The 25,019-nt window shown below is 47.6% G+C and overlaps 1 protein-coding gene across 1 annotated transcript in view; it reads right to left on the minus strand.

The window, feature by feature from the left end:
• Positions 1-4,353: 4,353 nt before the first annotated feature.
• xylt1 (xylosyltransferase I) overlaps positions 4,354-25,019 on the minus strand; it is an 80,895-nt gene continuing 60,229 nt past the window's right edge. Inside the window, exons 9-12 of the mRNA XM_076038166.1 lie at positions 23,876-24,141; positions 19,189-19,387; positions 9,494-9,827; positions 4,354-4,969 (exon numbers count right to left, since the gene is read on the minus strand). Of these exons, the coding sequence (XP_075894281.1) occupies positions 4,644-4,969; positions 9,494-9,827; positions 19,189-19,387; positions 23,876-24,141 (1,125 nt within the window). The 3' untranslated portion in view covers positions 4,354-4,643. The remainder of the gene's footprint in view (positions 4,970-9,493; positions 9,828-19,188; positions 19,388-23,875; positions 24,142-25,019) is intronic.

Genomic DNA, 25,019 nt, shown 5'->3' on the forward strand with positions numbered 1-25,019 from the left:
CGGTGAGGAGGAACATCTCTGGTGTTTAGCAGCTCATGTTAGAAGGAACTGATGCATAATTGTCAGCCAGATATATAGTGAGTCAGTTATTATTTAAAAGCACATTTCCCAGAAGAGGCTTCAAACAAAGATATTATGTTGAATTATGATCGGGCTGGGACGTTTCCAAACACTTGCTGGTGTAGCAGGTTAATCCTAAGAACATCATTTATGCTGGTTGTGGCCTCATAGCAAGAAGGTCAGAATTTCAAATTCCAGAATCGGGTTCTGTTTGGAGTTCTTGCATGTTCTTCCTGTTTCTGTGTGGGCTCCCTGCTGGTTCTGCCGGCTTTTCTCTCACAATGTCACCGTTGCAGACAAATGCATGCAACCCATAATGGTATTTTGTACACATCTGACTGCGCACACAGCATTTGACACATCTATCACTCAGCCAGTAGAGAATAAGGGTTGCATGCATTTCTCAGCAGGGTCAAAGTCACTGCTGCCGTGAAGAGCGCACATCCCTTATTGCTATTTTATGACACTTTATGGTGGAAAGCTGCTGCATGTCCAGAGATGTGCACTTCTAAATGGTCTTCAGGTGTGAATGTGAGGGTGGATGGTTGTTTGTCTCCTGCAGCCTGAGACACCGACTGAGTGCAGGATGAGCATTGAATGGAGGGATTTTTTTTTTATTTTTTATTTAATTTATTTTTTTTTTTTATCTCAGTCAGTCTTTATTGTGTTGGGCACCTTAAGCAATGCACTTTCAAAATTGGTGCACATGTACAATATCTTTAAAGATTTCTTATTTTATTATAATGCAACATCTGACATCTGCATCATCTCATACTGACCTCAATGTTTGCAGCCATATTTCCTTTCTAGTTCTGGAACTGCATTTCGTGCCTAGACTTTATCGCTATTAAATGTCCCATGTTTGATCAGAAAATGACCAAAGAAAGTTCCTATTTTCTGTTATTTCCAATTTGTCTGCCCACATCAGTCACATTTAAACACAAAGTTGAAATAAACAAGTGCAGCTTCTTTAAAATGTACTCGTGCGGAGGCCGTCCGCTGTCTGAGTGCTGCTATTTTCAGAAATACTTTGAGCTACTCTTGTTATAAATATCTCTGGTGCAGAATAAGATGCATTCAGAGTTTAGTAACTGTCCAAGAGAAAAAGCATGTTGTGCCAAACATAGGTCACATGTTTAACAGTTCTGCCAACGATTTGTTACAAATCACAGACTCGGATAATTCCATAGAATTTTATTTCCAAAAAGCAGTCAGAGGAAAAAAGTAAAACCAGCCAGTCAAGTACAGTAAAATTCCCCCCGTAGGAAAGAAAACCAACGTACAAACTGATAAAGACAGAAGGCCTGATGATATATACAACAGCTCGCGTCTTTTTTTGGTGTTGCAGTACCGGCGAATCACTCGACAGAATCAGACAGATCAAAAACAAATGGCAAATAAAAAGTCTCGGAGTTGTCTTTTTGTTTTGTTTTTTGTTTGTTTTTCTCTTATAATAGACAGAGAAGGTTCTAAAAGTCAGCTAAGGCACACAGAGCCTCCCCGCGAAAAAAGGAAGAGAAAAAAAATGGAGAGAGAAAAAGAAATCCAGAATGTGGGGGAAAAAGAAAAGAAAAGAAAAAAGAAAAACGTTAGTCCAGAGAAATTTGTGCAACAGTTGCTCAACGTTACATTCCAGCAAGAACAACAACAATCTGCTGTGTGATTTATTTATTTATTTCATTAGTTATTTACTCATTTATTTATTTTTTTTTCCATTTTTTTCCCTCTGAGAGGCGACGAGGACGAGGTTGTCACAGCTGTCCAATAACACTGGCACGGGGTCACATGTCGTTTGTGGTCGATAATAAAACACCATCGCGTCACCGGCGGCTCCGTCTTTTAGTTTTCTTTAAAAATTCCGCCGTGTCACCACATCTGTATTTATACATACATACATACACACCTTTTAATTTTGCTTTTTTTCAAACCATACAAAATATCTATATACATCTTCTTCATTAGGTAACCATTTTGTTACAAAATAGGACTTGAACAATGACTTACATTTACTTTTAAATTCACCTTTTTTCTGTTTGTTTGTCTGCTTAAAAGTCTCTGTACTCGAAATGACGGACCGCAGGGCATCATGACGTCCTAACACGAGTCGTCGTTGTCCTTAGCGAGGTGGCCCTCGGAGTTAAAAAGTGGCAGCAAAATAATAATAATAATGATGACAATAATAAAATAATAATAAAGAGCGAAAGAAGAGGACGTTTAGAGGCCAGTAGCCCCAGAAACGGTGCAGCAACACTCGCTGAGGAAAACCAGTGTTGACCGTCGCACCCCAAACCCCCTAATTGGCTTCCAGTGAGGTGTGTGTGTGTGTGTGTGTGTGCATGCGCGCACACACACAAAATTAAATTGTGAACATTAACCTTTTGTGATGTAACAAAGGGGGACAATACCCCGTTTCCCCCCGTGTCTGCAGATTGTCTCGATGGACGGGACCAAAAAAAAAGAACAGTAATAATCCATCCATCCATCCATCCATCCATCCATCCATCCATCCATCTTCAAAACCCGCCTCTTCCTTCATGCAGGGTCACGAGGGTCTGCTGGAGCCTCTCCCAGCTGTCATAGGGTGAAGGCAGGGTGACACCCTGGACAAGTCTCCAGTTCATCGCAGGGCCACACAGAGACAAACTCACATACACACCTATGGACAATTTAGAGTTTCCAATTCACCTCACATGCATGTTCTTGGAGTGCGGGAGGAAGCCGGGGAACCCACAGAGAACCCAGCAGACACAGGGAGAACATGCAAACTCCACACAGGAAGGCCCCCGGCCCGGAATCCAACCCACAACATTCTGGTTGTGAGGCGGCAGCGCTAACCACTGCAACAATGATATATATATATGTATATATTTTTAAAAAAGGTTCTTCAGACGTACACAGAAATGGAAAAATTCCAGTTCGATCTTCAGCAAAACGATTCGTTGCGTGACCGAAAAAAAACGGTTGTCGTCGTCGTGGCAGCGCTGAAGATCGCTGGCAAACCGTTCAGAGTGAAAAGCCTCAGTTTGTCCACATTTGACGTCCCGCTGCTGATCGTTTCTCTATTTTCCTTCCCGGTCGCTGTGAGGCATGTGAGGAGGATGTCGGGTCGCCGAACTCTGACCCCGGCGGGGGTCATTCAGGCCAGGTAGGTCTCTCCAGGAAGGAGGGGATCTGTTCAGACGGGGGACTGACACGCAGGTGGCGGGGGGGGGCGTAAAAAGGTCCAGCAGAACTTTTCCTGGGGGGGTTTGTTGGCCTTTGTAAATAAAGGCGTCTCTCTCTCTCTTTTACAAAAAAATATTTATCATGCTGCCAAGGCAGCGGCGCAGTTATTTAGTCACTGACTAAAATATCAGTATTAATACAAACTTATAAATAAATAGTGACTCATGGACTCACCCGCCCCGCCCCTCCCCCACCCACCCTCCCAACCATTCGCACACTTACGCAAACATAAAGTGTCGTCGCATTGACAGGAAGTTAAAGGATAAATAATTAAAAAAAAATACACTGAAAAAGAGGCTTCTTTTCTTTAAGGTCAGCTTGAGAGAACTGCGTTTCAAGTTTGAGTCGACGAAACAAATGAAAAAAAAGAAAAAAAAGAAAAAATCGTCTTACACTGTGTACATGTTGGACAAATGCCGCATCTTTTTTGTTTGTTTGTTGCTGTTGTCGCTTTTAAATACACACCCAAAATAATCTACATGTAGTTTTTGACTCTGTTGTTATCCAAGCAGGCTGAATTACCCAGAAGGCCTCTGTGTATTTGCACGTGCACTCGCATCCTGGTCAGGCACTGGCTGAGAGGTTGTGCTGCTCTCAGCGACTCAATCGGCTTCGTTTTCAGGGCCGAGTCGCTGAACGGTCAGGGACTCTCAAATTTAGAAAATAATAATAATGATGATAATAATAAAAAAAATTGGCCAAACAATTTGTCACATCTGCTGCCGGATTCCAAACACGTCCAAATATTTTTGGCCACCTCACACGCTGAACGTGCGTTTGAGGAGGAGGCACAGTAACTTCACTTCTTGGCTCCCTTCTTTTCATGGGTGTCTATTTTAAACAGCTAAGGCCTTTTTTTTTTTTTGTGCAGCAGCAGATCTGGCGCCTGCCAATCCCCAAGCTCTTCTGACCGCGGCGCCCCCTGCAGGGGCTTTAAAAAGCTGACTGTATAATTCATTCAGCAGCAAAAATCAAGAATGCTTAAAGGAAATCTGCAACACTCGGTCACAGTAAAACTCAACCATGGGCGGAAAAAAAAAAAAAAAAAATAATAAAAAAAAAAATATATATATATATATATATATATGTATATATATGTATATAAATATTTAAAATCAGACGCACAGAGAGATAGTGAACTTGCAAGGCCAGCGTTTCTCCTCCGAGTGGTCTGAGAAACAGCTTCCCATCCGTCCACACGCCCTCACCGAGCTCCTCTCTTGCTATCGCGCTCACTTTTTTTTTATCCTCCTTCCTTCAAAAAAAAAAACCTGAGCCCCTGATGTGAAATAAATTAAAATCAAACAGTGAATATCCTGCGGCCTGCAGGCCTCCCGTCCAGCTGGAGGCCCTGGCTGCTACCTGATGCGGCCGTCGGCGGCGCGCGGCGTTCCCAGGTGGGACTTGGGGTCCGGGCTAAGGGAGCTCCAGGGGTTCTTGGCGCAGGCCTGCATGACGGGGCAGGCGGTGGGGCCCACGGCGCAGACGTCGGCCGCCTCCCACAGCTTGCCCACCAGGCCGTCCAGCCAGAGCTCCAGCTCCGGGCCGGTCAGGGCGGCGTTGCGCTTGGCCTGCTCCACGTAGCCCAGGCTGACGGGGATGTTGAGCACCGGGTTGAGGCCGTGGAAGCTCTGCTCCATGTAGCTGTTCTTGGCCGGCCCGTTGTGGAGCTTCAGGGTGTCGTCTGTGCGGGTGGAGGAGGGTGGGGGAGGGGGAAAGACAGAGACACTGTGAGCGCGACTCTTCAACTCCGTTGGTCCCAAACGGTGGAATGAATGACCAGAAGTGGGAAGTAACAAAGTACAAGAACTTTGTGAATCTACTTGACTGCATTTTTTTTCTTTATCTGTACTTAACTTGAGTATGACGACTTTTTACTTTTACTGCCTGCATTTAGACTCAAATATCTGTACTTTCCACTTTATACATTGCAAAAAAATGCTTGTTACTACTGTATTTAAAAGTGTTTAATTACTCATTAAAAGTGTTTAATTACTCATTATTTATCATGGTTGTTGAGGCTGTTGTCAGTACTTTTACCATAGTATTTCTCTTTTTACACAAGTATCCACACTTTTAGGATGGAGGGGTTTTGTCAATGGCCTATGTTCCCAAATGGTAACTTAAAGGCATAAACCATCCATACTTTTACTTAAGTACAGAGTGGATACTTTTGACACTTCTGTGTGTTACCCATAACTCCATATGCTTAACACAGTTGCTTTCTACTTTCAAGAGGACTCGACTGTTCACGGAAACTCATCCTTCTCCTCTCAGAAGGTCTCAGACCCTGCAGCTCTTAGTAGATACTTTGCACGAGCAAATGTTGAATATTCAATGTCGTTGGATGTTGAACAATATTGTTGACACCGACGTTGAATTGCTAATTGCGTTTAGTTACATTGTTACTGAGTTACATTGTGCTGAGAAAACAAAACAAAAACAAAAACCAATGGAACCAAACCATCCTGGCACCATTCAAACCTCAAGCAAGTCGCTGCTCTTGCTGAGGGTTTTCTAAATTACTGCTTGTGTTCTACGTTGCTTTGGATAAACACAACAGTAGAATTGCAGAAATGCAGGATGGCTGATGGGTGAGGCGGCGGGGAGGGAGGAGAGTTGAAGGTGAGGGCGGGCGGAGGAGGACAAAGGGAGACGGCCAAACGGCAAAATCCCAGAAAGGCAGCAGACGGGTTTTTGGCTTCATTGTGATGTGAAAAGCCTAAAGTGGCTGCTAATTTACCCGACCAGCCGGCCGGCCAGCCAGCATGGATATTGAATCTTTGATGTGGTCTGTCAGAGTGCTGTGGTGCTGCTGACTGCTTGGAAAGATTCAGAAAGTCTCAGGATCTCCTCCTCCTCCTCCTCCTCCTCGCCCTCCTCCTCCTCTCTTCCCGGCAGGAGGACTAGAAGAACACGTAAGACGCTGAACCTGAAACACTTTGTCCACCCGGAGCTGCAACGAGGCTGTAAATTCCTCATCGACGTTCTAACTGTGGCGCTCGCCAAAAAGCCTCTCCTCAAACACACTGCTGCTTTTCAAGGTTCGGCGACAAAAAAGAAGAAGGAGGAAAAAAACCCGGCAGAAACGACGCAGCCAGACATGAGGCGTTCCGTCGGGAAAGATGTGCCTCCTTGTGCCAGGCAGATTAAAGGCAGCCGAGCGTGTCATGGAATCATGCGTGCGTATGTGTGTGTGTTTGAGATTTTGGTGTTTGCGTGTTATTTGAGTGCCGCTGCAGCAGCAGCAGCAGCAGCAGCAGCAGCAGCAGCACGGCTGGAAGGCCACGTCGTAAAGTTTTACTGGCGCTGCATGCAGCCTGGTGCCAGACGTGGCAGTAAATTCAAGGTGTGCGCATGAGGCAGCTACTGTGAAGCATAGCATGGGCACGCACACACACACACACACACACACACACACACACACACACACACACACACACACACACACAAGCAGTAAACTAAGCGCAGACAAGGCTAGAAATGTAACATCCTCGGCTTGAATAAATAAATGATAGAAACATAATAATTATTGCATAAACTGCGCCGTGCCTTTAAGAGCTTTCCAAAAGGTGCATGAATCAAACCAAACCCTCACGTCACAAAGAAGTTAGTTCGTCCACCAGGTGCATCGCAGAGCCACCAGTTGTTGGTGCAGGCTGTCTTCAATGCCCAATGTGTGTGTCTGCGTTTTATCTATCTATCTATCTATCTATCTATCTATCTATCTATCTATCTATCTATCCATCCATCCATCTACTGCTGGAGGTTGAAGGATTCCGGAATGAAAAAGTCCATTGAAGACACTGTGTGGAACCATCCAAGTCGGACTCCACTGCAAATGAACGGCAGCATCTGGGATGGTTCAGATGCACAACTTCACAGTTCACGTCACTGGTGGATCAGTACGCAGGCAACAAGGCTGCAAACAGGAAGTCCAACACACGCGGCAAAATACAAAGATAGCGGTCTGACTTTTTTGAAGATAAGGACGTGTTATTACTTATTTTCATGCTTCATCTCATTGGAGTTAAATGCTGGGCTTCTCAGCCCCTGCTGCCTGGTGTAGCTCATAGTCAGGTTATGGAATAAAAAATAGTGGTCTTGTACTGACGCAGACAGCCAAGCGAGGACGATGTCAGAGGAAGTCGTTCTTGAATTTTCCATTGTTTTCATAAATTTCCGTACTTATCAAAGTGCATTTAAAGGTTAAATGGAAGAGCGCTACGCTACAACGCTGACACGATTTGATGAACCTTCAGCTAATTCAGTGCCGCGGAATGAATTGCTGCTGTTTTTCATGCTGCTGAGCGTTTGCAAGTGGACGTTGCCGCCTCCCCTCCGGAGCTCCGCTGGGACTCAGGTCAAAGACAAACGCTGTTACTTTACTCGTCAAAGTGGTTCGGCGAGGATATTAAACAGAGAGAGAGTGAGGGAGAGAGAGAAAGAAAGAAAGAAAGAAAGAAAGAAAAAGCCCCAGTTTGCATTAAAACCGTCACGCCAAACTGGCTGCTCGAGCGCCGCTGAGGTGGACCCCCCCCGCCCCCCCGCCCGCCCCCCATGCCCTTATCCTGGCGGCCTGATTGATTTAATTGTCTGGTTTGTTTTTCCAGGGCTAAGTGCGGCGTTGTTTAACACTCTGCTCAGAGCACAGGGGCACCTCTCCGGGTTATTAAGGCTGACTCGATGACAAACAGCCGGGGTTTGCAGAGGCACGCAGGCTTGATTAGGAAGGGCATCAATGCAAATGCAGGGCTTTTGCTCTGCGTGCGCGTGTGTTGCATCTCACCGCAACCTTGCCAGTCATCGTTACATCGCGATGAATAAACCATTGTGTTATTTTGAAGAGCACGAGGGGAGGAAACGACACGTACAAGGGTGAAGCTACTTGAGGTTGAAGACAGTGAGGCCCAGGTTCTGGCGGGGTCACAGCAAAATAAGAGGTTCACCTGAAGGAGCAGCATCACCGCCGGCCCAGTGATGAGTTCAATGTCAGAGGTGGAAGTTTGTGCTCCTCCGGTGATGAGTTTAAATAGTGTGATAATTAAACGCGCAATTAATGACGTCACCGTTCAGGTGCTGAAGTAGTTTTTCTTGTTGCGATATAGTCGCAGGATCCTATTTGTGATTCTGTGGCTCTTCCCCAGCAACACTGCTTTGGTCAGAAGGCCCCTCGTCAACGCCGCCGCCCCCTGCTGTCTGCTTCTGAGGGAGCGGCTGAGCTCAGTGTGCCGGTGACAGCAGCAGGAGTCAGAGACACCACAGAAGAAGAAGAAGAAGAAGAAGAGTGTCAGAGGAGGCGAGAAGGGGAGGGGAGCGAGGCGCCGTGTCGGAGGCGAGACGCTGTCATTCAAGCCTCATGTCAAGTGAGTGAAGGTGGAAAAAATAGAAACACTCAGAAACTCTGAAAAAACATTCAGAAAACTCCACAATGTCACATAAATAAATTCACTGAGTACAAAGTGATTATAGAGAAGCATGCACCTCTCTGACCAAAGCTATTTGCTTTTAAATGTTATATATATGTGTGTATGTATGTATGTACATATATATATATATATATATATATATACATATACATATATATATATATATATATATACATATACATATACACATATATATACATGATGATGAATGATGTGCAGTTCACAGATAATCCTTTTCCATCAGCCTAAAAATACATGCGGGTGCAGAGTGATTCTGCTGCCTGTTGTTGAAGAGGACAGCGCTGTGAGTGGAGGTGGGCTGTTTGCTGCGGTAATGTGTTGCCGCCTGTTACTCAGACTGCTCAACACCAACACTTGTACACTTGCTGAGGGGGACTTTGTTCATTTCCCCAAACATGAAGCACCCTAAACTCTATTGGATGTTCGATGGAAGCCTAACTGACAGCACGTTTCAGACGGGCTTCCTTAAAAAATGGCTACGCAAGATGGCAGCTGGCTAGGAGCAAAACTCTTAATGCTCTATGTATATTCCTATATACATATGAGAACCATGCTAAGGGTAGGAAAACCATTACCAACCAATTACTTTTATTGTATTGCAAGTATACACTTTTATTAATGTATTTATGGGCAGGAAAAGAATCTTTCACCAATTTAAAAATCATAAATTAGGCCAAATTTTACACACTGGACGGGCGACTGTGCAGTTCAATGAAAGCTGCGCTAAAACAACAGTGGGGGTGGGGGTCTGCACTCACCTTGCCGTATGGGCTGATGCTTGCTGTATGCCAGCGGCGCCACCAGGAAGCGCATCTCGGCCACGGGGCTCCAGTGGTGCAGGATGCGGACGCTCCACACGCCGGGACGCAGCGGCTGGTTGAGCGGCGGGCGGTAGTGGGTGAACTCGGCGGCGGCGTCGATCAGGATGTCGTAGGTGGCGGCGATGACGTTGGTGGGGTCGACCCACACCACGGTGACGGTGACGTTGGGGCCCTTGCTCCACTTCTGCATGCCCACTGTCTCGTCCATGGGGCCCATCAGGCCGCCGAAGTTCCGGAACATGCGCTCCTTGGCGTCCCACTCGGTGCCGATCTGGGGGGGGGGGGGCGGGCAGAGGGTGGGCAGATGGGGTGAGAACAGAGGAGGAGGAGGAGGAAGAGTCGCGAGTTGGCGCGTGAATGAAGACATTAAATTGAAATTAGAGTGAATAAATTGAGAGGTTGGCAGCCCAGATGCTTCACATGTCCTTGATGCATGTATTTCCTGTCGCCATCTGTTAAACAGGTGGGAAGAGGGAGACCCACTCAATAAAAAACAACAACCCTCAAAGATGATTGGACCAGCATTTTGGCTGTCACATTCAATACGGCCCAATCAGATTCCTTCACTGGAACCAGCTGATAACTCAGAGGAGTGAAAGGAAAACATCTTTTCCTGAAGCCTCAGCAGCGGTTTCGTATTTTAGTGACTTTTCAAAATAAGCTGCTTTGTCTGGTCGCATTCTTACAATCTGAAAATGGACCAGGTGGGAGTTTTTTAAACTGCAGCTGCAACTTGGCAGACTTGTGGCTTGCAACGTTGGAGATTTTGTTCACGTGGGCCCTAAATTACGCCAGATTGTTGTGAGTGTTGTGACTCCGGTCCAGCGATCTGGAACCCTCCACCAAAAACTCACAGCTTCTGTTTCTGCCAGATGTTGGAGGACGACGTTGAATGTAATTTGACAGAAGTCTTTCGGGCTTATCATATTTTACTGCCATGCAAACAACAACAGCGGCACTCATGACTTTTTAAAGAGCAAATGTAATTACTGCTTATGTATTTATTCAAAAGTGACGCCGTTCCTCGTGGTAGAACCGCACAATTGTCTGAGAAAACCCTCCTGCTCGGGGCCTGAGAATAAATGAGTTACACAAGTCCCACTGATTGAGCCCATGCTCGGCTCCGTTTCAATCAAGAGAGATTCATGAGAGTGAACAATTATTTTATTGACGTGAGCACAATGACGATGATAATGCCAAAAGTCTTCGGCTACAAAAAAAGAAAAAGAAGAAGAAGCTGGAGACGCTTATCGCTTTCACCCTAAACGGCGTGCAGCAATAATCGCTCACGCTTGTGAATTGTACTTCCTTTTTCAATTAGGCTAATTTGCATATAAAGAGAACTGCTTTGCACAGAATTTATTTATATGGCCTCATTTACATTTGTGCAAATAGCACAAGTGCACCAGGCACTGTGTCTGTTTAGTGGTGCAGTAATGGGTGGATTCTGATTGTGTTTCCTGTTTGAAGTTATTTGTACGAGGTTAACGATGAGAAAAAAACAAACCAAAAAAACAAACCAAAAAACTGCACAATGCTCCTGATCACAGAGCATCCCCACAATTCAGATAACAAAAATCTAATTGGAATTATGTTAATTCCAGGGAATTTGTAATGAGTCTGCATCTTGGATCTTAACAGTGAATATTTAGATTTCAAAACGTGTGTGTGAGTCTGCAACATTTCACGTCCTCAACTAACAGCACATGAGTACGTGGTAACATAGTTTTGACAACTACATAATGTTAGTGTTAAGAGATATCCATCAGTTACGTGTGCTGGTCTATAATAGTCCAATAACATTAACAGGCTAGCAAGTGTCAGTATCTGCTTGCTAGCTGGCTGACTAACCTGCTCGAGCGACTCTTTTAAAAAGGCATTGCTTTTTGTGTTTGTTTGGTTTATGTGCAGCACTGCACCAGTGGGACACTTTCAGTACCGGATGTGTGGTCTGACCTTTGATGAGCCGCAAATATTTGCCAAAACGCAGCAGCTAGAGAACGTGAACAACACCTAGCGGGCGGATTGGAGTTGAGTGGTTTGCTCACAGCTGCTGCTGCTACTGTTTGCCAAAGTAAAGTTTTGGCAGGGAACAAATGCAGGTGACTTGAACCCAACTCACTCGGAGTGAGGATCAGAATTGGAGCTGGGCAGACGGGCAAGACAGATTATTGATGATTGTGAACGGCTATAAAAAAGCAGTTTAAAATGCTGAGTTGCCTTCTCATGTTTCACACCAAAGTGTGTGAGCCGTTAGGAGACGTTAGCGGATGTAAGCGACCACAACCACCGGGGATTAAACACATCTCGAGGGAAGACTTCAACCAATCGCCGAGATAAGACCAGGATTCGTACTGAAATTACAGCAGGAACATTGTGTCGTTTGACAGGAAACAAAGAAAATCCAGGCAAATAACTAAAATAAGATGAAGGCAAAAATAAATAAACCAATAAAGAAACAAATGCGTGAATCTAAAAGTACATCGTCGCACAAAAAGTCAAAATTTCTTGAGTGGATCACAAATGCGTTTCTAAAAACAGCACCTCTGGCAGCAAAGCATTTGAACAGCGTCCAGCGTGTTGCCTGTGTCAGAAGAACGGAAGGATAATTTAGGACTTCCTGTCAACTTGGATGATTCAACGCTGCACATATGTGCAGGTCTGAAGAGAGATGAAGTCATCAGAGATGGCAGAGTCATTTAATATGCTTCAAGGAAAAGTTCATCCAAAAATGCAATTCACTCTTCACTATTCAAGTTGGCGGTGGTGACCTTTATAGAATGTTCTGAGGGAAGAATTACACACAGTAAGTGGACCTGCGACTGTGACGCATCGAGGTCCCACTGAATGGAACTGTGTGAAACTCCAGGGGACCCGTGTACAAAAACGTACGCACGCACAAGAGCCCGTCGTACACGTCAGACGTGGCTGATGACACCGCAGCCTGAGGGGGCGGAGACATCGTGAAGCCCATCAATTAACTCAGCCTGTCGTGGAGATATTGACATATTTGTCCGAGTTTCTACTTGGTTTCGAAGTGTTTCCAGCTTACAGTTAGTGAAGTTTTTCTTTTTCATGCTGAGACCAAACTTGAGTGAAAGAAATTCCTAGCGGCAAAGTTAATTTCTATAGATATGCATTTGCATGTGGAGGTGTTCCGAGGGAGGAGGTGCGCGCTCCTTTACGCTCAGTTCCACGATGCTCGGGATGTACAAAGGAATCTTGAGTGGATTCCTACGCTTTTTGGACGAATGTCATTTTCTGGATTTTAACGTACGTCAGATTTCAGGATGGAATCCACGCACGTTTTTTTTTTACGTGAGGCCCCAGGACCGAAGACGACCAGGATGCCAGTTTGAGCCAACTATCCCTCTAATGAAAGAATAAAGAGCAACACTGTGGATTAAACCTGCACGTCTGCTGATGGAGCCTGGACCGCTGACTGGAACTGGAGAGGCGGGAAGTGATGGAGATTGATGGGGGCGATTGGGTGACGCGCACACACACACACACACACACACACACACACACACACACACACACACACACACACACGTGCGCACCGACGGTGAAATATGTGCGGGGGTGTTGTCAGAAACGTGAGAGGGGCGGCGGCTCCAGCGAGCGCTGGTCCTGACGGCGGCAGCTGATTAACACGACCTCGACCTGATGAACAATCAATGTCTGACTGGAAGCTCCTCCCCATCGCATCCTCCTCTGAGACTGGCCATCGCCGTGCACTGTATAAATAGACGTTACTCGTATCATCCAGAATGTGTGTGTGAGTGTGTGGAGTGTGTGTGTGTGTTTGTCTTGGCCATCTGTAAAAGACACCTCACTTCCGTCTCAATTATCGAACTGACCTCTGCCACCTCGGACCGCCTTCCTCGCTTTAAAATACTAATCAGCTCTCCTTGTCTGGCACCTCTGTAGCTTATTGCTTTACACAAGGTTGGCACAAACACACACACACGAACACACACACACACACTGTAAACCCCTCCCTCCCACCCACACACTCCCCAATTGATTGGCAGCGCTCTCATCCTGAGCCTCGCAGGGAGGAATGAGGGGAGTATCGACGGAGGCTAATCCACTGACGGTGAGCCTGCGGATGCTGACCAAAGTTGAGTTGTGAAGGAAGGCAATCTGGCAGCAGGTTGGGTGGGAGGGAGGGGAGAAAGCCGCTCTTCTTACGCCTCCGCAATCGCTCCCCCGCAATGACCGGCGTCTGTCCGTCCGCCCGTCTGTCCATCCGCCGCTTATCCTGCCGTCCAGGGTCGCAGCGGCGGCTGGAGCCCATCCCAGTTGCTTTACTCTGGAATTACACTGGATGGTGTGTGTGTGTGTGTGTGTGTGTGTGTGTGCGCACAATACAGTGCCAGACTGCTGGCGTTGCAAGGTGAGCAAGGTGCCCGGTAATTAAAAAACTCACAGTCGAGATTGTGTGATTTAACACAAACCTGGAAACATGTTCTGGCTTCCAGCCGGAGGACGAAGAGTAGAAGTAGGAGAAGCTCTCGGTTTTAGGAGATTTTCCTTCTACTTCACAAAACTACCACTATCAATTAACCAATCCATCAATTCATCAATCATCTTTTATTTGTAAAGTGGTCAATCATATCTAAAGGCCTGGAAGTGCGTTGCACAATCAAGGAGAACCAACTGATGGGCAGGAGAAACTGCCTGGTCGGAAGAAACCTAGAGCAGACCTGGATTCAATCCTACTACTACCACTACTACTACTACTACTACCACTACTACTACTACTACTACTACTACTACTACTATAAAAATGTAAAATGTTGTTGTTTCTTACAAATCAACCACAGAGAAACAAACTACCTACACTTTCATGACATTTGTACCAATGGACAACGCAGAGCAGCTAATTAGCCTGATGTGCACGTCCATGGACCACGTGAGGAAGCTGGAGAAACTGGAGGGAACTCCCACAGAAACTCCACAGAGAGAGACCCCTGGGAATAGAACCCGCAACCCTCCTGCTTACACTGAAACACCCTGATGCCTGATGAACAACAAGCTTATTGTTGGAAGAAGAAGGTCCACCTGCAGTTTCCAGACAGACAAGCTACCGAGATAGACCTACAGCACATAGAGTCTCCCAGCAAAGTGACCCAACAACACAGAGAGGTCGCAGGACGCACACAACCGTCGCCACATCAGCTGCAGGGTTCTCAAAGTCCTCTGACTGAACGTCCAGCAGAAGGTGCAGCGGCAGAAGACACTGGCGGACCTTCTCGCCCTTCCAGTTGGAAAGTGGGTCAAACAGGGATTAACTTCTGGCCCATTTCATCCCGGGCTGACCTTCACCACGAACCTGTCCCCTTGCGCGCCCCCTTGTCCCCCCCCCCACCACAATAAGCTCCAGCTTAAGACCAGCGGCCAATCAAGCCTCATGAGTGCTCAGCAAGCTCAGCTGGATTAGGAGCTTCTTTCACTTCCAGACACACTTAGAAGAAACACGAGCTAAGTCCGATCATCCGGCCCCCTTTGTGACTGCAACGCTCCGCCTCCACCACCCCAACCTCCTGACTGTCTCAGAAAAACAGTTCAAACAACCTGACTGGTGGGGTTACGCCCCCTTTATGACATCACAAGTCGCTGGAAAATATTACCGGGTTTTAGCTTTGCCGGACAACAATGAGACTGTTTCAGAAGGCGGAACCAGCGCCTGACTGTGGGTGCGGTCACTCACTCAGTGACCCTTTGTGACATCACGAGGGACCAATGGAAACATCAGTGAAGTCAATTTTTGCAAAATATTGGAACTGACAGAAACACTTCAAACAAAACGTGGCTCAATACATCCATACGCAAGATTCACAGCTGTCTGGCAACCTTCCGCAGTTCCCTTTGTGACATCACAAGAGGCTTTTTCCAAGAACAGCTTGTTCTAGAACACTGGGGGCGAGCGGAACACCCACCACACGAGACCTTTAAATCTACAAAGCCGTTTCATATTCTGCGCGACTTGATATGAGCAAATCTAAAACGCTCGCGTCTCACAGTGAAGCTTGTTCGGCACTCTTTCACCCTGCCACACTTTTTTTTCCCCGTCCGCCTCGCCATTCCGCCAGCCACCCTCCATTAACAGGGACGGTCGATTTGATCAAGCGGTGGCGCGGACATCTGGTCCGGCTCAGAACCGTGGGGTGCAAAACATCCCTCGAGGGGCCTCCAGGAGCCTCCAGGGGCCTCCTGCACAGCAGCAGCTGGTTAGTGCCACGTTCAGCACAACTTAATCAAACACAGGTGCTCGGCCAGCCGCAGCAGAGGTCTCGACACCCCTCCCACGCACACACACGCACACTACATTTACACTACTGAGAAAGTTGCGGGTCACTCTGCTGGATGCTTGTTAAGAGCCATAACGCACCGCAGCGGCAGCAGCAGCAGCGGTGGCAGCATCAGCAGCAGCAGCAGCGGCAGCAGCAGCAGAGAAGTACGTCCTCTGTCGTAACCATGACACCAGAGAGAGGGAGAATTATTATAGATTTCACAGCGAGCACGTCAACATCTCATGTAGGTGCTGCGCCGTGTGTTCACCTCACCTGGTGGCGCCATGTGACGTCAAAGATCCCAGATTAGAAACATTTCCCAAATCTTTAATTTTCGACTCCGACTCAAGTGGAGCCTCGCATGATGAATTATCCAAAACCTTTTTTTTTCTTTAGTTGTCTGATGATTTAGTGAGAAAGCACAAACATGTGTTCTTTCCCACAAAGCAAACGGATGCTGTTTTATCTGAAATCGCTAAAAGCTAAAAGCTAACCTGCCGCTAGCTTTGAATTTACTCTTAATGTTCTTACGCAGCCAAGCAAACATTAAATCCCAAAGTCCCGATTATGTAACTGCACATTAATTACAGGAGATGAATCCCCCAAAAGATGATCATTTTTACAACGAGCAGCGAGGCTACCCACAATATACAAACAGTGTCTTAAACCACCTAAAATATCTTCCTGCCAATGAATAGCGACTGCGGGCCAGAAGCAAAATACAGCATTCCATACAAGGCTGCACACAACTATTCAGAACCGGGGCGGCGGCTACATTTGGAATGTAGCCTCACAGACGCGCCGCTGGTTCCTCTTGCACCAAAGCGCGGTGGCAGTAACGCGGCGGCTCACACCACCTGCCAAACTCGGCCATTGTGCTGCAACAAAGGCGAAACACGAGCTTTCTCTCAATGTCAAGTCTGACTGGAGGTGAAATACTAATTTTAAGCAAGCGTGGGCTGTGAGAGTGGTCCCGCACTGAATCACGCTGTGAAAAGGCACATAAAGGTAGCTGGGAGGCACCGGCAGCTTGGAAAAAAAATAAAAAAGATAGACGTACCCCCCACCAACCACCCCCAGCCCACTCTTTATGTCTTAAGGAGGACAAGGAAGACATTGTTGGGCCAACCATTTGGTTTATCTAGCAAACGGCAGCACACAGCGGCATAATGGATGGTATCTGCTTTGTGGACAATAGAGAAGGAGGATTGGGCGGGGGAGGGGGGGGGGGCAGCCGGTGGCGGTGGCGTATTCTTAAAGCCGCTTCTGTTGCCATTCTGGATGACACGCGGACAAACGGACAGACTGACAAGCCGCTGCACAGTGGCAGACAGTGAACGCTCTCTCCGCCGGAGCTGCCAGATAAAAGCCGGCAGCTCAGCATCGCTTCTCTGTCACTCACAGGCGGCCGAGGGCCCCGGAGGACGGAGAGAGAAGCTGCCCGGACCGCCTTGATTCCACCTCGGACACACGGAGGGTAGGGGTAGGGTGGGGGTGGGGGGTCCGGGAAGCGCGAGGACGGAGCCGAGGTGCAACCAGCAAACAGAGGCTGAAAGTCTGAAATCACCCGCTGGTTCCTGACTTGCTGTGTAGAGGAGTTCTGTATAGTGAACTGTAGCGTGCGCGAAATTAAAAGAAACAAAAAAACACCAAAACTTTTGGACACTGTTCTTGCTGCCGGTAATAACGTCATTGCAGCATTATTACAACATCCCGTCAGCAGGTGGTACAGAATAAATAAATAGATAAATAAATATATAAATGAATTGACATGTATCTTTGTGTCAAGTATATTTTATACTAAACGTCCTCCTTATGTAAAAACACACTCGGCTCCTCTCGCTTTTTCTACCTTTGGGGTCAGCGTGAGTGCAATGCATGATGGGACATATTGCTGCGTTAGTGACATGGATGCATTACAAGAACTGGATACCTGACTGTCAATATCGCGGTGGGGCAATTTCTTTCCATTGGCCACTTGAGGTACTGCAGCCAAAAATCACACAATGCCCAAAAAGCTTTTTTTTTTATTTTTTTCCCCATTGACGGCAATACGAGAGCAAACGCCTGCAAAGCAGCTTGACAGGGCGCCGCGGACCTGAAACAAGCTGTTCACTTTTAACATCGCAAAAAAAAATAAAAGCCAGAAATGAGTGTATTCCCCATGTGACGTCACTAGCGCTATGTTTGGGCTTCTTCTGATTGGCTGAAGCTTGTGTTGGCGCTGTATATTGTACTATCTAGTGAGTAGGGGCTGATTTCGGACACAGCCAAAGTCATTTTAAATGTGTGCGAGAGATGCGGCGAGCAAGAAACAAAACAAAACAAAAAAAGGAGACAAAAGGTCACGTTGCTTTCACCACCTTCAGCACAGCCTTTTCATTAAAACAAAACAAAACAAAAAACAAAACAGCGCTTGTGCGCTGTGGCATCACAGCCAGGGCCGGCTGTTGGTGGTAAACAGAAACACAGATTAACATAACAAGACAATCAGGGGAGGCAGTGCAGTGTGAAGGTGAGGAGACGTTCTATTAGCCAGCAACAAATAAGCAGCACGCTGGAGCGTTCATCCCTATAAACTCCGATGAATCCAGTCAATTTACATTTTACAAGGCCATTACAGCCGCCGGCTCTAATTGCGTGATGATGCGCCGCCATCAGTCTTGACAAGGTCTCCATAGCGATGAACACGAGGCCACGATGAGGCTAACATCCCGCACGCTAATTATCTCGACCTCTCAGGATGAACTGGGTGGCGTTCAGGGTTTTTTTTTTAAAAGGTCCCGTGACTTCGAACCTCTGTGCTGTTTTCATGTCAGACTCAGTGGCGCCACTGAGTGGTTGGAAAACACAGAAACTTTGCGCAATTAGCCCGCTGTTTGCAGCCTTCTGCAAGAACATGTGTTTTTGCTCCTAGACTTTCACTTATAGCAGGATTTCTGGGATTAAAGATTCCACATTGTAACTGGTGTCATGTTTAATTGTTCAGTCCAGTACAATGGCCATCATGTATCTATTAAGAAAGAAAAACCTAACCAAGGGCATTTGACCCTTTGTTGACAGCCTGCACCTGCAAAAAGCCCTACTAAAAAAAACAACTAAAAACTGGTTTTTAGCTTCCTGTTCTAACGGAGTCTTTGATCTCGAATCTTTGACCTTTCACACGTTCGGATGCCCCAACAAGGTGGACAGTACCCCTTGTGACATCACAAGGGTCCGATTTCCAGAACTATGTGTTTACAAAACCTCGGTGAAGTGAATCCTGCACACTGCTGAACCTTTGCAGGATTTCCTAACCAAAAAAAAAACAGCTAAATGCTGCAGCCTCACCTCAGCAAACAGCAGCCTGCTGAAGGCGCTGCTGGACGGAGCTGTCAGCTTGAAGTTGTCCTTGGGTGCCACCCACGTCTCCATGGTCTCCAGCTTGCTGGTGGCCAGGTTGGTGGCGTGGTGGCGGACCAGGTAGCCCTGGAACTGGTCTGCCTGGAAGTAGAGATGCACAGACACCGGGTGGCCCATGGGGAAGTACCTGCACACACACAGAGGGGGGTAGGGTTAGCTGTTAGCTGTTAGCTCTTAGATGCGCGGCTGCTGCTTTTGCACATTTTATCTCCCTTGTTATGCTTTTTTAGCAGCAAATCAACTGTAAATGAGGAAAACTACAGGAGTTTCTATTCAAGTCATAAAAAAATGTTCTTTTATTCTTCTTTTTTATTGCCCTGGAATCCAAGCGGCTGTAATCCTAACATGTTCTGCTCTCCTCAGGAGGCTCCACTAGATCCTCTCAGTACTGATGCTGCTGCTGTGGCTTCTTGATGAATCCCAGTTGGTTGCTATTACCAGGCAACCCTAACAAGTTGGTTGGTCGACTCAAAGACAAACACAAAACAAAACAAAACAAAATAAAACAAAACAAAGAAACAACCACAACCAACTTTTCCTCGGTTCTGTGCACAGTTAAAACCTCATGAGGCTCACAGAAGCACCGAGAAGCTGCCACAATCTGAACTGATTCCACAGATTCTCTTCTTTTCAAATTTCTGCTCTTCAAACAGCTGAGCAGCAGCCAAGTCGCTTCGCACCTCTGCTCATCGTAAATGATGCTGAAAGAAGTCAAGGCTGGACAGCAGTGGCGGGTCAAGTTTGTAGCTGTTTGCACACATTGCTGCAGACACACACACACAACACACGCACACACGCACACACACACACACACACACACACAAATCCAACTGAGCACATCAGAGGTCTGCGAAGCAAAGTTGAACTGGGTCATCCACTCAGCTGGAGCTGAATAAAGGTCTCGCCCCTCTGATTAGTCGTGTTTATGTGTCGCTTTGTACGCTGGCAGAGGGGTCGGCCCTCGGGCCAGCCGGCCCCAGTGGCTTCTGGGAAAAGAAAACCAGAGTGTGTGTGTGTGTGTGTGTGTCCGTGGTGCAGCTGCAGAGCGTTCCCCAGCCGTGCCCGTCCTTGCCCCTCTTTTGCCCCCCCCTCCTGGTTCTCCACACACACACACACACACACACACACACACACACACACACACACACACACACACACACACACACACACACTCTCTTCCTCCTGCCCTGCCCGGAGCCCCGGGCCTCATTAGTATTCCTCCGGAGCTCCAGGAGTCGAGCCGTCCCGGTGATTCTACCCTGACAAGCAGAACAGCAAATATTTACACCCACAAGGATCGCGCTGGTGCCGCCACCACGGCTGCTGCTGCTGCTGCTGCTGCTGCTCACTGAGCCTTTCCCTCCTCCTCCTCCACCTCCACCTCCTTCTCCTGCCTGTCTCTGCCCTGGCCTCTGTCTCGTGCTGCCTTGGCTGCCGGCAGTGAGGAGAGAGACAGACAGACAGACAGACAGCGAGAAGTCGAGAGGAGAGGAGAGGAGAGGAGAGGAGAGGAGAAGAAGAGTGGAGAGCCTCTGAACACTGACACAGTGTGAAGCCAGCTGGTAAAAGCTAAACCTAAGCTGAGCCTGAGCTAAACTCTTTGCTTTTGTCTCAGTATCAGGGAGAAATCCAGGTGCCCCGTCGAAAAAACAAACAGCGACAACCCAGCCTTGAAATCTGAACATGAGGAACACGAGGTGTTCTCTCTGCTGAGCAGTGGAGGAAAAAATAATCCAGAGCCATGATGTGGTCCTCATCTGTCCCTGACTTTTCCATCTCCTCCTGCTGCTGCTGCTGCTGCTGCTGCTGCTGCTGCTGCTGCTGCTGCTGATGATCCATCTGTTGGCTGCTCATGCAAATGTTTCATGCGTGCAAAACCTGCAGCCTCGGACATCAGAGAGTGACTCAGATAAAACATAAAGCAAAGACAATCCAAGAGACTGCACACACACGCACGTTCAAACATGCACCACAACCTCCACCTGTGAGAACAGACATGAGATCATGAGGCTCTTTTCGCCTTTTTTTTATTTCCCCCCTTTTTTGTTGCCTGTGACCTCAGTGACGCCCTGCTGCTGTGCTGCTGCTGCTGTGCTGCTGCTGCTGTGCTGCTGCTGCTGTGACTTACACCCTTTCCTTTAATTTTTTATTCTATATTTTTGTTATACGTGCAAGGTGATGCTTTTTGCCCGCGCACCTCATAAACCTGAGCCGCTACACTATGTTCACGCAGGCGGTGATTCATGTGCGACAGACGCGGTGTGGCGGCCCGACGGCGTGCGCTGAATTACGCTGCCGCATTAACGCAGGCTGGGAGGAGTTACATGACAGCATGTTCAGCGCCACCACAGGGGGGTATCACATTTAAATTACAGAGCTGAGCCCGGGCAGAGACACGAGAGACGGCTGGGAGGAGCCGGCTTCTTTCACTCAGCGTTCTAATTATTATTATTGCAAAGTTTGGGTTTCAGGAGAAATTGAAATTCAATATTTTAAAATCTGGCAACTGTTTTTGTTTTTTACGTTTCCCTACCTGTGCATGGACATGTTCTGGAGACAGAGCGGTAAATAATCGTAAACATCCGATGGAGCTTTTTAAAGATCGCTGCCAAACTATTTGGTATTTTTAGAAGACAAAACAAGGCCAATGTTGTCTGGCTGAGCTTTTCAGCTTTGCTTTGTTTTATCCTATTAATAATTCATATATCAGGCCACTGTGTCATGACAACATCTGTTCCAAATGTAGCACCGCTCACCTTAAACACAGCGGCCAGTAATACCTTCCCAACCAGCCTCTTCCTGCTGTGGGATTCTTCTGTTTATTTTTTCCTTTTATTGCATTAAAAGCATCTGAGAATCAAACTTAACAAACCGGCTCTGATGACAAAACGCACCAGCTGGATGCACCAGCATAACAATATCCTGCTGGAGTCGTCCGTGACTGAACTGGCTCTGTTTCCCACTTTGACCTCCTGACCTCCTGACCTCACACCCACTTGCAAAACTGACTGATGTTTGGTGTCAGTGTTGCAGCTTCACGCGACACCTGAACTCGCTGGATTTGTTTTCCGGGCAATAATGAATCGTTTTCTGCTCCTTCATACATGCACTTTTACATTCACACGCGTGTAAATCCTCTGCTTCCTGTTGGCTCCGCTCCGCTCCGGCCACTCCCCTTTCAGAAAGTGCCACCGCCGGTGCTCCTGCTGCCGCTGCCCAGGGGCGGGAACAGCTGCAGCCAGTCGGCTTTAAGCTCTGACAGATGGAAACATGCTTTCTGTCTCCGTCTCCGTGTTGTTGTTTTTTTTTTTTTTTCATTTTTGTTCCCCGCAGGACTTGACAGAACACCCACAATGCAGCTGGGTGCACGCCGCGCAGTACACGAGCGCCGCTAATGAGGAATAAGCCAATCACGGCTGACACCAGCCAGTGTGTCGACTGGAAGGGGGGAAAAAAAAGGTGGCGACACACACGCAACACACACACACACACACGCAGCACACACACACACACACACACACACACACAAAGGCGCCGTCATTCAGCTACCTGGGGATTTTCAAGGATTTTTATTATTAGATAAACAGCAGCAGAGCTGAAATGTGTGAGTCTGTGCGTGCACCTCCATATTTCACTACACCTTGCAGTTTCCCTCCTCCCCCCCACCCCCCTTCCTGCTGCTGAAAAAGTTCTGTCTCCGTGTTTGCTCGGTGCCATTAGGACGAACACAAAGGCGCCATCGTGGGTGTCGCTGCTCGGCTGCGGCGCTACATTTTTTTCTTGTTTCTGAGGTGAGATGCATTTTAATGAGATGCCTGGCACTTCTCACCTCTGCTCTGCGCTTTTGAATCAGCGTATTTGATCTATAGGCAAGTTGGAACAAAGTTTTTCTTGTTCCTCCTTTTGTCCACGTGTCATTATCATACTGTATGTATGCGGGTGTATTTGCTGTCAGCGTTAACGCATTAATCGCGATTAGTTAAATAGAACCATAACGTTATGGATTGTGCTGCGTTATGATAATAGAAATAGAAATACTTTACATTATGGAGTTAAAACTGCCTCGAAATGCAAAAAAACTGAATTTTACAAATGCATTTAAAACCGTGATTAATCGCAGTTAACTATAAAGATTCTGCGATTAATTGTGATTAAAAAAAACAATCGTCTGACAGCCGTAATATTTACACATTCACACACACATCAGTGTAGACTTAGAGTGCACACAGCAGCTCAACAGCCTCACTGGGGCTCTGGGAGCCGAATTGTTCTGTGCCTGTGTCCATTAAATGACAAATTTTCCTGTGGCCTCTTCTTCATTTTAACCTCACACTGCGAGATTAATCGCACCGGAGGTCGGGTTTCTACGTACAACACTCCGGTCTGGATGGGAAGCTGTGGATGCGGCCTGGCCTCATTATCTCTGAGTGAGGGTATCGGGTTACAAAATGAAAAGCACGACCCAGAGTTCCCACTTTGCTCTACTCACTCTTCTCTGGTTTCTCTACGCTGCGGTTCCTCTGGCTAACAACGGGCGGCTGAGGGTATGAAAAAACACCTGCTGACGATGAAGCCGAAGCCGAAGCCGAAGACGAAGATGAAGACGAAGACCAACCTGCAGCTGTGGTCGCTGGGGTTCCCCTGCAGTGAGGCGGCGGCCCTGGCCAGGCCCATGCGGGAGAAGGCGTGGTGGTAGGTGAGCTTGACGTCCGACAGGCTGGCCACGCCGTCCGCCTCCTCGTACACGTTCTCCCAGTACGAGCTGAGGGCCGGCGTGCCCTGCGGGAAGGCGCCAAACAGGTAGGCGTCCAGCTGGTTGACGATCTCCTGGTTCACGCTGGCCTCAAACTTCCTGGCGAAGAAGGTGGGCCGCACCGTTTGCTGCGGGGGAGGAGGAGGAGGGAGGGTCAGGAGATAAAGAGAGAAGGAGGAGATTAGCACACAGCGGCGAGCCGGGGAACATCTGACATGATGTGCGGGCGGCAGCAAAATAAAAGAGAGAGATGGAAGAAGGTGAAAAATAAACATCACAAAGGAGGCGGATTCGTCTTTATTTCCGTCTCCTTCGTCTCTTCCTCACTCGATCTCTCCATACCGGCGACGGAAGAAGGTTGAAGGAGGCGCGCGGAGAGAGAGAGAGAGCCGTGCAGTCATTAAAAAGCTAATCTAGCATGACACTAGCATTGTTAGACTCCCGACTGACCGCTTATCAGCTTGCCCCCCTCAACCTCCACCCCCCCCACCCCCCTCCCACTCGAAAAGAGAAATCAATCAAAATTAATACGGCAGAACAGGGGGGGGGGGGGGGGAGATGTCATCTCCTTTAATTCAGAACATTTTTCCTGCCTCTCTGCCGCCACCGCTGCAGCGCGGTGAGAAGATCACTCGAGGTTATTTATCAGGCGTCAAGCAGCTCCATCTGGAGCCGCCAGAGTCTCCGTGCGACCGCCGCCACCCCCCCCTCCCAGTCCCTCCAAACCCCCCACCTCCCACCATGTTGTGGCGCACCTGCAAGACCCGCGCGGGTGCAGACCTTGATGTGTAAATTTGGCAGATTTTCTTTGGGCTTTCAAGGAAAAGAGCGGAGCGGTAAAGTTCAGGCCGCGCTTCCCTTCGCAGATTTTCCCTCTAATATTCCCTCCGCTTTGAAATGTATAAAGAGGTTTGTTGAAGAGGAGGAGGAGGAGGAGGAGGAGGAGGAGGAGAAAACATATCTGAATAAAAATGGACAGAAATCAAACAACAACTTGGTTTTGGAT

The sequence above is a fragment of the Nelusetta ayraudi genome, unplaced genomic scaffold (genome assembly GCF_046127955.1).
Source record: "Nelusetta ayraudi isolate G7.1 ecotype Tasmania unplaced genomic scaffold, CSIRO-AGI_Nayr_v1 ptg000004l, whole genome shotgun sequence".
Classification (NCBI taxonomy): Eukaryota; Metazoa; Chordata; class Actinopteri; order Tetraodontiformes; family Monacanthidae; genus Nelusetta; species Nelusetta ayraudi.